The 15,812-nt window shown below is 39.7% G+C and overlaps 2 protein-coding genes across 2 annotated transcripts; both read right to left on the bottom strand.

Annotated features, from left to right (window-relative positions):
- Positions 1-8,014: 8,014 nt before the first annotated feature.
- On the bottom strand, positions 8,015-8,893 carry gpr65 (G protein-coupled receptor 65; the record flags this gene model as incomplete). Its single annotated transcript, XM_084381487.1, has 1 exon — positions 8,015-8,893. The coding sequence occupies one exon, from the start codon at positions 8,891-8,893 to the stop codon at positions 8,015-8,017; it is 879 nt and encodes a 292-aa protein (XP_084237613.1).
- Positions 8,894-10,887: 1,994 nt separating this feature from the next.
- Positions 10,888-11,790, bottom strand: LOC311274062 (ovarian cancer G-protein coupled receptor 1-like; the record flags this gene model as incomplete). The annotated part of the gene is made up of 1 exon (XM_084381486.1): positions 10,888-11,790. One exon carries the CDS (start codon positions 11,788-11,790, stop codon positions 10,888-10,890), a length of 903 nt encoding a protein of 300 aa, XP_084237612.1.
- Positions 11,791-15,812: the final 4,022 nt, after the last annotated feature.

Here is a 15,812-nt window from a genome sequence, read left to right as displayed (position 1 = left end):
GCAGCTTTTGGGTAATTAAATGACAGAACTCATTATGATGTAAGTGACTCCCAGCGTGTTGCGGGACGCTGGAGGTCTGCTATCCGTGCACGTCCATAGCTCGGAGCCACAGTCACGTGTGTCAAAGTGTGCACGGCACCCAGGAAAAAGAGCCGGCTGACGGCGCCACAAAAGGAATTAATCAGGGAGACAGGTCAGTAAAGGCAGAGCCATAAATTTCATGTAATAGAAAGGGTGTGTGTGTGTGTGTGGGCGTGTGTTTGTGGATGTTTTTCCTTCAAGGTGGAAGCGACCTCAACCACCCTCCCCTCATTCTCTTTTGTCCGTCTCTCACTATCTGTATGTCCCTTTATCTCTGTAACTCCCACACACGATGAATCAGCCAGGGATTTTATCTTTACAGTTAATTTATTAATTTTTTTTTTCTTGATTAATTCTATTTAGGTCTGTTTACTCAATCAGAGTAGTTGACATAGAAGAGGCTGGTCGAGCCGGTCCTACTGCACAGCAGGAAACTGAAAAAACATCAGCCCCCCTTACATGCAGGGGATGTGCTCAATAACAAGACATTTTCCAGTATAATGCATTTCCATACAATACTGGCACTGAATACAGGCTGAGAGATAATCAACACTTCTCTAACAGAGTCGGTGAAAACTGAGTGAGAGGCTGTTGCACCGGATTGCACAGGTGTTCCTCATTAACTGGTACATCAGAGTGTGATGCGGCTGTTTCAAGGCTCAGTGCCCTGAGGCAACAGAAAGACTTTTTTAAAAATAAATATATACATTTTTACATATCATATTAGAAGATTGCATGTTTCTGGTGTATCAAACGAGGGGATGAAGTGGGTATGATGTTGACTTTTGAGGTAGGAGTACACTTTCATAACCGCATGTGCTGCAGTGCTATAAAAGGAAGAAATATCCAAATAACAATGAAAGGGGACAGGGACGAGTTTGAGGAACAAACGCTTGAACAGTGCATCTGTCTCATTGGCAGCTGCAGTTTTTGGTGCAATTAAAAAAAGATGCACATGTAAATGTAAGTCATGTTTTAACAAGACCGGTGTTTGTATGTTATAGGAGAAAAAAAATATTCATCTGATACTTTGGCACAGTATCTTCCATCTGTCGTCCATTTGAATTATGACACTTTGCCAGAGTGAGTCTTAAAACTTGCCTGATGCCAAGAGGCATCTCTTACTCCTGGCATACCGTCAGTTAAGGAAACATTAACTGGAGTGTTGTGGCCTCACAGCTCTTCCCCCCATTAAAGAGCTGTGCAAATTACCCTGAGGGATGCTGCAGACGGTGTCACATATCCATCAAACAAGATTTGTTTTAGAGAGTGTATGACTGAGAACAAAGGCTTGTGTGTCTCACCCAGAGAGGAGGGCCCAGCATGCATGGGCACACATCCTAATTTTACCATGATTATACAAATGCTCGTGAAGTGAAGGTGGCACAGCTACAACAGAAAAACCAGTCAGTCCGCTTTGAATTGAGTGATTAAACAAATTCGCGCCCTGATACAATCTTTCACTTCCCTTTAAGGAAGTTCAAAATGGCCATGAAGCTTTTGTGGGGGCTAACCCATCTTAATTGTTTGTGCATATTTGGTCATGAATTAATCTCGAATGTTACGGGAAATTCTGCAGCTGTTCTCAGATAGAAATCGGACTTGGCTCCCTCCTGTTAGTGTAAGCGGGATATCAAACCGTTCCTCTATGAACTTTGACCTGCAAAGCAGCATGACTCACACAGGCTGTGATGTCTTCTTGAAAATTCAGAGTGGAGAAGGATTGTTGCTATTTTGGGCTATCCCGAAATATATAACTGGCTAGACTAAGAAGTACATTTACCTACATTATGAAAGCAACACATCATTTCAGCAATACGATCAACCCTACCACAATTCTGCTGTCACGACTGGGGTGTGAGAGAACAAGGCTCGAAGACCGCAGTTAACTGCAGTTCCAGACTGTATTTCAACATTTGTAAGTGTGTCACCACTGGATACTTTTAAGGAAACCTTGAGGCAATTCCATTGTTTGTGGCAACAAAACCAGGCATCTTAGGCCAAAACATGATCTTTGCCTACCCCTAGCCAAGTGTTCTGTTTGCCTTATCTTTGTGTACCAGAGAATTACACAGCAGTGTCACCGAACATTTAACAAAGAAACGTCAAGTTTCAACATTTTCATGATTTGCAGAAACGCTAACTGCCAACATTTTTTCTAATGATTCGGTTGGTGATGTCGCTCAGTGGCTTAATTGCATTGTGGGTAATGTAGGCGCCAGGTTTTTCTAAGCAGTCGACTGGTCTAACACAACACTGTTGGACTCATCATGGACAGTCAGGGTGACCCAGCGTTCATCACCGTTATGTTAGAAATAATCTGACACCACCGAAAAATGTATGAAAAACACAAATATTTCATTTTGATTTCTTCATTCTATATTTTATTTCAACTGTGCCCCTCTGTGGACAGTTTAAAAACAAATGATCAAAATCATTAATATATTTCTGTTTTTTAGTCCACACATTCTTCTTCTCTTTCCAAACCTGGCGCCTACATTACCCATAATCCAATTTAGCCACTGAGTGACGTTACTGGAAGAAATTCATCAGATTACATACAGCCACATATGCAGTAGTACTCCTGAAGACCTTTCAACACACTTTAATGTTTAAAATTGGTGGAGTTAACCTTTAGGATCATTTAGCTACCTGTTTGTGATCTAACTTTTGAAACTCATATGCAGATTTTATGCCCAAATTAGCATTAAAAGTTGACAGATGAATGCTTTCTATTAGAGACTGAAGTCTAAAAAAAGAGGCACCAAAAGGGTAGATATAAAAAAAAAACACTGAAGAAGGAACAAAATCTTATTTTCCTATTTTTAACACCTGCTGTCAGTCACCAGTTAAGATGGAAACAGATGGATTTGATACATAATCTGCCTATAAAAGCCTTTCCCTTCAAATGTTTCTAATTCTGGCTCTTTTTGTTTGTTTCAGCTTGGTCACTATTTGATTTCTTATTTCTTTTTATGACACTGCAACTTTCACTTAAGAAAAATCAGGTGGTTTGATTTATATCAACTAGAGCAGTTTGTTACACTAATTTCAGCTAAATTAAACCTCAAAGACAGGAAAGAATCATTTAAAAAATGATGCAACATGATTTTGTCACCTGTAAAAAAGTGAAAATAGAGACAGAATCTCATCCAACACATTCAAATTAGCTGCAAACATCACTGCATAGTAATGCCAAGATTTGCTACCCTCTTTGTGAAAGTGATCATAGTTTCCTCACACTGAAGATGTCGGTAGGTTGCTGCCGGAACGAGGAGCTGCTGTGAGGAAGTGAGAAGTGTGAAAGTGCTGAGAGCGACAGAGAGGATGATGAGGAGGAAAGGGTGGTGGGAGTGTCAGACAGTCACCCGGAGGATTCCAGTGTGATTCACATCAACAGGAGACAGATGTGAAATCTGCCTGACAATGTGTCTGGCAGCTGATATACTGAAGTGAAGAGAGGTGTAATATGATGTCATCCAAAGCAGTCAAGAGAAACTGACGAATCAAGTACATCATGGGACGCTGAAGTTCGGCAGAGGGCTCACACCAGGAGTTGAACTCATAACACTTTGGATTGTCTGGGGTTGACAGATACAGTTAAACTGTTGAGTTAAATATAGGAGTCGTTGGGACTTGCTGATAGCCTCGGGGTCTGACGCTGCAATCGCAACATCTCCAGTTCAAGTCTGGTTGCCTTTTCTGCGTGTCGTCCCTCCTCTCTCTTCATTTCCTGTCAACCTCTTAAACTGCCCATGATAAAAAATATAGGAGAGACAACATATCAAATTTGAGCCGTTTTCCTCCACACTGATGCAGATTTAAAGGGGCAATAGGCACAACAAGTTCGCCACTACAAAAGACAAAGAGACAAAGACATGATTTTCATGGTTTTGTTTGTTTGTTTGTTTGGTTGGTTTGTCAGCAAGATTACACAAAAACTATGGAACGGATTTCCATGAAATTTGGATGAAGGATTAATCTCAGCCCCAAAAAGATCCCATTAACTCTTGGTGCTGATCCAGTTAAAGGGACGGATCCAGGAACTTTTTTATTTTTTACTTTCCATAACACTGCAAGATTGGGTGTCTTTGACATTTTTGTGAATTTCTCAGGGAATAATGCATGAATGTTGATGAAAAAAAGCACATGCGTTTAGGTGACTGGTATCTGTAACTCAGATTTTCGAGATTCTAACCAGAATTAATCCTGATGATGACATATACATGTACAGTACATACAGTATACTCATATAGGGAATAGAAAAAATATATTAAATTTGTCAGTACAATCCAGTTTGCAGTGAAAAGAGTATAAATTAGCTCATTAAATTAAAAATGAATGTGACGAAAGTTATAACTGAATATGAGTTGAATATTCACATTTCCAGGCTATTTTTAAAGACATTATGTCGCACAAATGAACGGTCCATTCAGAAACTTTGAAAGGAGTCACAGTGTAATTCGTCAGTGCTCTCCGCTTCTCTGCTCTCCACTGACTGCAGATAACTGTTATTATGGCTGAGTCAGACAAGTGGGAAAGAAACAAGTGAAAGACAGCGGGACAGTTTGGATTATAGATTGGGAGATAGCTGTCTGGGAAAAGCAGGGTTTTAGATTAGAATAATGAAAAGTTTAAAGGGACAAAACTGCATGGAAAAGTGGCGGGACGAAAAAGATTTCAGGGTCATGACTGATTGAGGAAGGAAATACTATTGTCAGTATTACTGCATAGTTGGAGTTAATTGTTCAGTGTAAATAAACTGTATTGGAAGCCTTATTTATTCTTTAAACCTGCATTAAATACAGTAAAATTAGAGTGATTCTATACTTAGATGACATTACAAATGGCTTATGTAATCTACACTGCTATATTTGTCCATCTGTTTCCTTTTTTAGCACATGTGTTATTTGGCTCAGTGTTTCTCTGCGGCACGTGTACAGTATGTGTACATAACCCTGACTGTTCCTGCAGACCGCCTGCCAACATCCTGATGCAGCTGTGTAGCCCTGCATCCTGATTCAAGACCTGTTTTTAGCCTTTTAATGACAAGATAACCAGAATAATCAAAATATACAGATTCAGCATTGAAGTTTTGTCCTTTACACTTTGACTTTGAGCGCACACTCACCTTTTCTTTTTCTATTTTTTTTTTTTATTGCATACAGTCAGATCACCAGTGTAGATAACACTCCCATTCGTTCATCATGCCTGAGAGGGGGCAGACTCTCACACACGTGCCACCGCTGAAACTCTGACGAAACCTCTCGACGCTCAGTTACCTCCATCTCCTTTACATATAAAGAAGTGTCTGTTGCAGAGTCAAGGACAGTGGAAGGTGAGAAGATGGGTGTTTGAATGGGCTTTGTAGCTCGCCAGGTTCTGCTGATGCAGGTTATTCAGTGGTAGGTGAAGCACATTATTTGACATGGATGGATGGAGGGAAGAAAGAGGCAGGACAAGGACTCACATGGTAGAGCACATGTCCTCACCAGGCTTTGTTGTTACGAAAGTATGACGGCAAAATGAGACGAGTGTCACATTTTAGATACCTGAGAAAAACGTGAGATTTAAAATCTTGCAGGTTTTCTCACTTCTGAGTTATTGAAATAAAAGATAAATCTGTTCTCATCTGTTACATTATGGGAACTCACTTCCCATCCGGCGACATAAAGTTTAGCTACAATTACAATTTCGGATTAAAGGTGTAAAGGTGCACTATGTGCATTTGGAAAAGAAATTCAAACCCAGAAAGGTAACATTTACAATGAGCTAATAATACAAACTCTACACTCTACACTCTACTACAAACAACGCCACCTGACTTTCCATCATCATGGGGGTGAGTAGATAATGACTAGACTAGATATTGAACTTATGCCTTAATATATCAAGTTGTTTAAACAAATGTAATGTAAGTTCCTGGATTTTTTTTTTTGCTTAAAAAAAAGGTAAACCTTAATTTCTTGTTTGAAAAAATGTGTTTATTGTATAAAAAACATACACTTCACATTAAACATAAAAAGGCACACCCAAATAAAACACATAAATGTTATTTGACTAAAACAGAACCATAGGGCACATTCTGCTTGATATGTAATAACAACATAACCGGTCAAAATGACACTATAAATAACAGCAGTTTATCGAGGCCTTAGCTATACATGAAGTAATTGCTCTGATAAAATACAAATGATGTAAAAAGACAAGCTGTAAAAAGGCAACACTGAACAGATCTGAAATGGTCAAATATTCAAAGTGCTGGCTGCAGTTCGATAATTGTCCACTAGAGAGTCTCAGATATCCACGTTTCAGTTTGCTGCCACCGTCAACCAGCATTTAAAAGCATTTGACATTTTTGTGAACATATAAGTCACATTTTCACATTCACAGCATTTTAGAAAATGAAATGTTGCTGATGGTGCTTATAGAAGTTGAGAAATCATATGAAACCAAAGTGAAATGTAATATAAAGGGTTAAAGTCACATTTATGAAAACAAAACAAAAACATGTATTCCTTTCCTACTCACAGCTTATTTAAACAATGCATGGCATCATATTAAAAATATAAAATCCCTCTCTTTTCTCTGTACCTTTTCAGAGACGGTTTCACACAAGAGAACGACTGTGACATTTGGCAAACTCTCCATCATGGAACAGCTGTTCTCCATGACGCACCACTGATAAAGGAGAAGTTATTATTAAAGTACCTTGGTACAGTACGTGCAAACGTGCCTGTCATTTAAAACATTCTGAACTTGAGTGCCGGCTTTTGCCAGCACCGTGTCTGTCTGCCTCATTTCTATTAGTTTGTTGGTTTACATTTGTTTACTGTTGTTAGAAATCTTTATCTGTCTCCTGTAATCCATTAAATAAAAACCTAACTGTGACTATCTGCTGTTTGGTGCTGATCAGGTAGGGTACAGTGAGTTTTTAGGACTTTTCTGTTGAAAACGATGTTATGAGAGCACTGAGAGTGAACCAAATCAGCTTAACAATGAGACGAAACTCACCATGAAGCTCCGTAAAGTCAACATTTACATTGTTAGTTTGTTGTTATTTGATACGCTGTTACTTTGCAGATTACAGCCTCTGAAAATGTGTTCTACTTATTGTTTCTTCACTGTGATGTTTGACCCCCACCGTGCAGAACGATGAATGAATGATGAAGCTTTAAAAATGAAATTTGCATTTTCATAGATTTTAGATTTCTCTATGAGGAAGTTTCGTATTTTTTGATGTGATAACTGAGGTTTTTCGAGATACAATTCATCATTAAAAGTGAGGATCTTTCATGTGTTCATGAGGAATTTATAGGCTTGGGGCAGAGTGCCACAGACAAGGAATCAGAAAGCTTTGAGATACAGACATGCATTGTTGGTTTTCAAGTATAATAATCTGAACTGCAGTGAACTCACATGAACCCACACTAAAAGCCGCATAGGGTAAACAGTTTTTTTTTTTATAGACAGTTTTATCCTGTAACGGCAGACATTGCACAGCTGTCTCAAATTAAGAGCAGTGTCTGTTTTTGACTTCAGGATTATTAACTACACCAAGGAGTTTATGTTTCCACCCGTTTCCATTCATTTGTCAGCCAGATTACAGAAACAAAAAACTACTTAACAGATTTGGTGTGGATCCAGAGAAAAGGGACTGATCCAGGAAGTTTGTCTCACTTTCCTTAAGATTGCGAGATTGTGCGTTTTTCATTTTCGTTAACTTCTTATTAGGGAATGATGCATGGACTGTGCTGAAGAAATCAGGCGTATTTAAAGTGGCTGGATTTAAGTCTGTTTCATTTGATACTAGATTAGCTAAGCCTTGGCAGCTCTCTACTGAGTTCCATTCTAGTTTTCCATTGTTTTTACTGTCTATCTTTATAATTTACCACAAGGTCATTACGTTATTCAGTCCTGCACTTTATATAACTTACACCACACCCTCATCCTTGCCTCTTTTCTTTACCTGGAAGAAGAGAACAACCTGGTTAACGTTTGCCTTCCCTGTTTTAGTAATGAAGCAGTAAAGGAGAGGGTCTGCAAGGCAGTTGAGGCTTGTGATTGCCATGCATATATCGTCCATATAGAAGAGCCATTCAGCATTCCTACAGTCCTCTACCACTGTGTGGAGAAGCATTATGATGTTGATAGGCCCAAAGCATAGAAAAAGGCAAAGCAGAACGACTGTCAGCAGCTTCAAAATCCGTTTACGTTCCTGTTCCTCTGTGGCCTGGTTGGACTTCACCGCCTCACAGATACTCCAGGTGGAAAACACCACCAGGAGAAAGGGAACAATAAAGCCCATGAAGAAGCGCACCATAGAAACTCGAGTCGCATTCAGTGACACTGGGTAGATGATATCAAAACACCTTGATAACTTCTCATTGTACACTTCCTTCAAGGATATAGTTATGGTGTTGAAAATGAACACAAACACCCAAATGGTAACGCTGACCGTTGCTGCAGTGCCAACTTTCCTCAAGAAAGTGTACTTAAATGGATGAACTACTGCCAGGTAGCGGTCAAGAGCAATGCAGCAGAGGAAAGCATCACAGGTGTAAAGGTTAGTGTAGAGAATGTTGACAGATATCAGACAAACGTAGGGTCCATGGGTCCAAACTCGTCGCCACAGGAAGTCCAGCCACAGAGAGAGGCCGACAGTGAAGGTGAGGTCACTCAGGGCCAAGTTGAATAGATACACGCCGAGCTCGTTCTTCTGTCTTATGTGCTGCCAGGCCACGAAGAGGGAGAAGATATTGCACGGGATGGCTGTGATGATGACAGCCATGTAGAAAAACTGCAAAGGCATCCTCACGGGTGGGTTGACAGTCACATCACACACTGAATGATTGGTTTCCAGGGTTACGTTTTCCATTGCGATCATATGCTCACTCCTTGGAAAGAAACGAAGAAGGAGAGAATACAACAATGCATATAAATACTTTAAATTACAGGGGTTCTCCACAGATTCAACACACTAAAGGTCCAGTGTGTACAATCAGGCTGTTCTCATTACCAGCCGGTCAAATGCAGCAGCCTGCTCAGTGGCCCAGTGCCACAGGTACCGCTCTACTGTCAATTATTGACGCTTACTGTTGAGCATTTTCTCAAGATTTGCCCCCACCTTCCAGGCAACTAAATTTCAGTACATTTGAAAAACTCATCTTTCAGCTCACTAACTAGGATTCCAGATTGGTAATCACACATTATGAATATTCAATCTACTCTATTTCTTTTTTTTGTGTGTGGAAAAAATTACATTAATTTATATCTCTAACTGCCTAAATTCACAATTAATGTAGTTTCATATGCATGATGTTGCATTTTTTTTTTTTTTTTAATACACCAACAAGAGGGTGATTTCACAACACATCCTGCTGGCGTGCATGTATTACCACATACATACCACAAAAAGTATTTTGCAACACATTAACTCATGCAAAGTGTTGCATTATGCCAAAGAACACACGAAATTCAACCCAAACAAAGGTCTACTTACAGTTTATTCAGTTGTAATTCCACTCCAAATTCTGCCCTTAAAATGCCTAATGATTAAAATGAAATCATTAAAACGGAGGCAGAGGATTCACCCACTTGTCGTTGACAGAAACAAGAAGACTGCAGCAGCTGCCTCTCTGTTGTCCCTGACTACTATATCATCTAATGGGTGACAGGCCATGAAAGAGCAAACTACTCCTGTTAGAACCACACGGCAGATTTAATTTAGGTACTAAGTCTATGTGAGACGGCTTGTCTTTATGTTTGGTGTGTCAATATACACCTGAACTCAGCTGAGGGTAATGCTGATTACTGCCTGATAAAGGAACATGTGCTTGGGTTATTATTTCCATAGCGTAGTTATGTTGTTAAGGCTGGTTGTTATGTTTTTTTATGTGTGTTCCTGAAAGATAGGTACACATGTCAAAGTTAATATGAGGCCTCAGCAAAGTTAGACAAATAAAGTTAGTCTTTTTAGTACCAAATTTCCTGTTAGTGTTTTCAGTTAGCAAATGAATGAAGTGAGACAAAACTACAATATTTTCATCCAAAGTTTAGTGGAGGAGAAGTATAAAGTAACAGAAAATGCAAATTTTCAAGTAAAGTACGAGTATCATCAAAATTGAGCTTAGGTAAATGTACTTAGTTACACTCCATAACTGATTATAACGTATGGGCAACTTTTATTTTAACACGATATCTTTACTTCTACTCACATGTGATATTTTTAGTACTGCATTAAGATAAACTTGAAACGAATGTGAACCTATCCTTCAATGCACTAATGCACCAGAAAAAGACAAACAAGATAGAAGCTGTTTTAAATTTCTTCCGTTCAGCTGAAAAAAAAAACAGTCGAATCAGGAAACAAATGTAATTGTGATCTTGTTTACACACCACAGTCAACCACTGCACATTACAGTAATAAAATAGATGACTTGTCCAATAAACCTTCAAGATAAGATGTTTTATTTTTTTTGTCATCATTTTTACCAGAAAAATTGAATTGGTATTCCTTTCAGGCTGCATTAATCCCCAACAACGTTCATAAATGAGTTTGTGCAGTCTGTATGTAGCCTTCAAAGCACATCCCGATGAGTTTATCCAAACACTGAAGTCTGAAAAGTGAAGTGTCATTCCTCCCCTACTGCAAATTAACAACATAAAAATGTCAGTAATAAATATTTCAGTTTATGAAACTTTTATTACTGTTTCCAACGTTGGTATTATCTCCTAAATCGCACCATCTCAAATAACACAATGTTTTCCATTTGATTTGCCAATAAAACAAAAATAATTCAGTTGTTAGGAAACTGACTGAATTCCTGAGGAGCTTGTTGTCGAATTTGTAACCATAAAAAGTCCCCTACATTTCTCCACAACTTTCCAAATCTCTCTCTGAGCGCTCTCACTTATCAAACAGTATATTATCGGATCCAGTGTGCTGTTTATGGTGGTTGTGGCGACTGTGACCAGATACGGATCTCTGAGCCTTGCTGCCCAGACGCAGGCCCCGGGCTCCAGTATGGCTCTGAGCAGCTGGACCATCTGGTAGGGCACAAAGGCGACTATGTAGGTGAGAAGAAGGGAAAACAACAGCAGTCCCACTTTCCTGCGCTCCTCCTCCAGGATGGAGGTGCTCTGTCGGAGCGAATGCATGATCTGCTGAAAACAAAAGGTCATGATGACGACAGGGACCAAGAAACCCAGGGTGACTCGTGTGAGGGTGAGGTTGGCATCTTCATGTGTCATGGGCATGTGCTCCTCACACAAGTTTCTTGAGGAGAAAGCTTGCAGTGCCCCCGTGTGGCCAAGCAAGATAATGTGGATGGCAATCTCCAGGGTCCAAACAGCAATACTCACAACTGCTGCAGTCTGCACCTCTCTGACCCAGTGAAAGTGGAGAGGATAGACCACAGCGAGGTAGCGATCAATGGAGATGCAGCAAAGGAGGCCTGAGCCGACGTAAAAGCTGTTGTACATGATCACAGCCACTAAACTGCAGAGACCACCACCCAGGGGCTTCTGCAGGGCCAGCTCGATCCACACAGGCAGAGTGATGGTGTAGAGCAGGTCAGAGATGGACAGGTTGACGAGGTAGACTGCCATGCTGTTTCCATTCCTCATCAGCATCCAGGCGACATACAAAGACAGGCAGTTGGCCGGAAAGCCCACAATAAAAAAAAGAGAATAAATGGCAGGATACATCCGCTTTTCCACTGAAGACTCCACGGTGCAGGAGGTAGATGTGTTTGTCTGGTTTAGAAGAGCTGCCTCCATCCTCACGTTACGATGACCAAACCTCGAGTGTGATAAGTGATGGAAAGCACTGTGTTGTGTTGATCTGAGATAAAAACTGAAATGCAAATAGTTTCCTGTGAAGGTCATGTTAAAAATGAAAACAGCATCCAATGGTTTCATTGTGGCATTTTATTTGCAAATTAAAACGGAAAATGGATACTGTGAACAGCTGATAAGCTGAAAACAGATGATGGTTTGGTGCCTTGTTTTGTGGCATTTCTACAGCACACACTGCCTACACCCAGGATCAAACCAGCAGTGCATGCAGCCCAAGTACTATAAGAACAATTTTGAGAAACCACTTACTTCTTCTACTTTACTTTACTTTACTGTTGTCAGCTGTTCCATCAAAGAGACACATTTCCAACTAAACTTCTCAGATATTTTCAAATTGCACAAAATGCCAATGTTGTTTTGGCCAGTTATTCCTATAATAGCATGCAGGTGCAGGGAACGGTTCCAGTGTTTCTGCTGTTAAACTTTTGCACCACAAGAAAAATAAAATCACAGAAGAAATCAAAATATTCTGCAATCAGTCGTCTGATCCACTTGACTGCCTTTCCAGAGCCAAGAGCTTTTTTTCTTTTACGGCTTTTATTAGCTTGCACTGCTTAGAGAGATGAGAAATGGGAGGGCATGTAGCAGACCTGGCTCACCCGGCTTGCCTGCTGTGATGAGGACAAAGCCTCTGTACATGGTGAGAGCGCTGAACCAACTGAGTACCCGGCACACTTTGAGCCACTACAGGCTAACACACCTCAATTCATCCTCAGCACTCCGCCCTAAGAAATAGCTTTAATTTTTATGACTTATTATAAGTTTGAATCCAACTCGTCGAGAGGCATTAAGAATAACTATAATAGAGAAGCAGCCACTCGTCTCGTTGATGGTCTCGTTCGCTTAAGTAGGTATTGGACTGTTCCATAACTTTTTGTCCTTGTCATTTAAGTAAAGACTCAAATTACTTCTTCCACCAAAGCAAACAGATGATGACTGGTTAGTCTGTACAGAGGGATTTCCAGGGAACAGCACGTATTTGCATGTTACATGACCAGTGTCGTGCAAAGGAGAAATGTGTTGGTTCAGTTGTTGTTTGAAGTCTGGCTAAATGTTCTGCTCCAGAGACAAGCCAGCCACATCCAGCCTACTGAGCACAATAGGCATCTGTTGGGCTGTTTACATTGCAAGACGACAATGTTTACACCGAGGAACGGTCCTGATGGAGCACTCCATTCAATCATATCCAGGAAGCGCATCACCAAATAAAGGCATATTGGACGTGCTGGAAATCATAGCTTTGGTCTAAAAATAAAAACATCTCGCCAGTGACCTCTCCTACGTTCCCCATCCGCTAATACAGTGCCTGATCTTTAGTAATTTCTAGAGAGGTTTGAATGTGCTTCCCACATTTAAAACTCTCTAGAAATAACTAAAGATGACACAAGATGACACATGACATCTTCTGGGCAAAGGGTTGATTTGATTTTGATTGTAGCTGTGGTCTACATGTTTCAAGGGTCGTGTCGTTCTCTTGTGCTATTAATAACATTGTCCAACAGCACATCAGTGTGAGATTTGGTTGTGTAATGCTGCTACTGCTAATGTAGCATCAATCAGAGATGAGGAGTGGGCCACAGAGGTCTGGTAAGCTAACGTTTTTTAATAGTAGTATGCAGCCTGAACCAGGTGCAAACCCTTTGTGATGTCACTCACTGGTTTGTGGACTACGGTTTGAAAGCCTTGAGTTTGGCATTGAAGATGCCGACAGTTTTTTGGAGCAAAACATTTTGGTTGGCTATTTTTGGATGAGAGAGCGGTGCTGGGGAGGATATCCTTTTTGGATCCGACAGAGAACCCCGAGGACACTCTGTGGTAGTGACTTGTCGATCACAATGTAGCCGCGCCCTAAAGCATTTCCTGCTTTTTCATTTATTTTCCTCCAAATGGGACCATAATTCACAAAATGAACATCATGCTGTTTTGAAGAAGACACACAACTAGAGATTAAGGACATAAACTTATTAGGAAACTATATACTGAGGTAAAAAAATCAAGTAAGAAAGGTCATTTTCTCATAAGCTTACATTCAATTGGATTTCTTTTTGAAACTAGTGGTTAGAAAGGATACAGGGTTAGGCACTTCCGCATTGGCTTCACCTTTCAGACCCAGAAGCTCTCTCCATATTTCATACAGTCAGTGACCAAGTCTGCCTCATGTGACATCATTAGAGGTAATTTATAAGCAGCGCCCCCTGGTGCCACTCCTAACCGAGATCTTTAAACAGACTTTGACATGTAAAATTGAAGCCCTCCCAAGTTAAAATATATGTTTGTTTTTCCCTAATATTTTCAGACTTTTGGCCAATATATGGCTAAATAAAACATTTAGCTCACAGAGTTCATTTCTAAGATCTGGGAACATCAGTGAAAACTGGCTGGGGCCAACATCAACACACAAGATAACTTACAGACAAGTTCAGCCTTGACCTGCTGCATCTACCAGTGCACTCACATTAATTCTGTGCAGTGAGGGATTATTGCCAACAGTTTGAGTGAACTCATTTTTACTTCCAAATAAAGCAACTGGGAGAATCTGTATATCATCTTTTCTTGTTTCCAACCTGTCTATCTGACTGCTGTGGTGGTGATAACATTGTGTTCCCTGATCTAAGCATTTCATTTAGAGACAAAAATATTATCATAACCATGAAAAGACAATAATGAACAAAGTAATACACTGATGTAATACTTGAATCATTGTTTCAGAGGGACTAAAAGATATGAGAGGCTTTTGCTGAAAGCTAAGTGTCCACTTCTTTAATAAACGTGTCATGAACTAAAAGGAATTCTAACTTGATTTATTTTGGAAAGCTCCAAAAGTAAAATAAAAAAATGAAACACAAGTCTCCAGTCACTCATTTAGCATGTCTATAGAAAGACACAACGCTGTACGTTTATTCGCAGATCAGCAAAAGAAGTCTTGGACTTCTGCTTTAATGCCACTCCAATAAATTGATTATGGATAGAGTTCCACAATTGATACACAAAGGTTATTTCAGCAACAGTGACGTTGTGTTAACATCATAAAGAGACATTGGTATGACTTTGTGACCTATTACTCTTCAGGCTACTGTGTGCACAAGCATGCAAATGTATGTACAGTGTAAAAATAGCAGTTGGTCATTTGTTTAGCATTAAAATATCAAAAAACTTATCACAAAAATATTGCTGTAAATCTGGTCAAAAACATTTTTTTAATGGGGTTTGATGCTAAGTGTGTGGAAAAGTTGCTGTTTATTTTAGCATGCACAACTTTACAATCGGCGTCCCATAGCTGTGTGATCATTAAAAGAATCAATCAATCAGTCAATCAATCTTTTAACAGACTTTGATGTGTAAAATTGGAGCCCTCCCCAGTAAAAATATAACTCTGTGTTTCTCTAATATTTTCAGACTTTCAGCTAATTTTCCTGGGCTGGCTGGGCCCAACATCAACACACAAGATAACTTACAGATTGACAAGTTTAAGCCTTGACCTGCTGCATCTACCAGTGCGCACACATTAATTCTGTGCAGTGAGGGATTACTGCCAACATTTTGAGTGAACTAAATTTTACTTCCAAATAAATCAACTGGGAGAATCTGTATATCGTGTTGTCTTGTTTGCAACCTGTCTATCTGACTGCTGTGGTGATAACACTGTGTTCCCTGATCTTAGCATTTCATTTAGAGACAAGAATTTTATCTTAACTGATATGAATAAAAGATATGAGAGGCTTTTGCTGAAAGCTAAATGTCCACTTTTTAAAATAACATGTCATAAGCGAGAAAGAATTCTAACTTGATTTACTGTATCTTGGAAAGCTAAAAAATAAATAAATAAATGAATAAAACACAAATCCCCATCATCAAGACACAAAGCTGTACGT

The sequence above is a fragment of the Pagrus pagrus genome (assembly GCF_965226575.1).
Source record: "Pagrus pagrus genome assembly, chromosome: 18".
Lineage (NCBI taxonomy): Eukaryota > Metazoa > Chordata > Actinopteri > Spariformes > Sparidae > Pagrus > Pagrus pagrus.
This window is presented reverse-complemented; position numbering and strand designations above follow the sequence as displayed.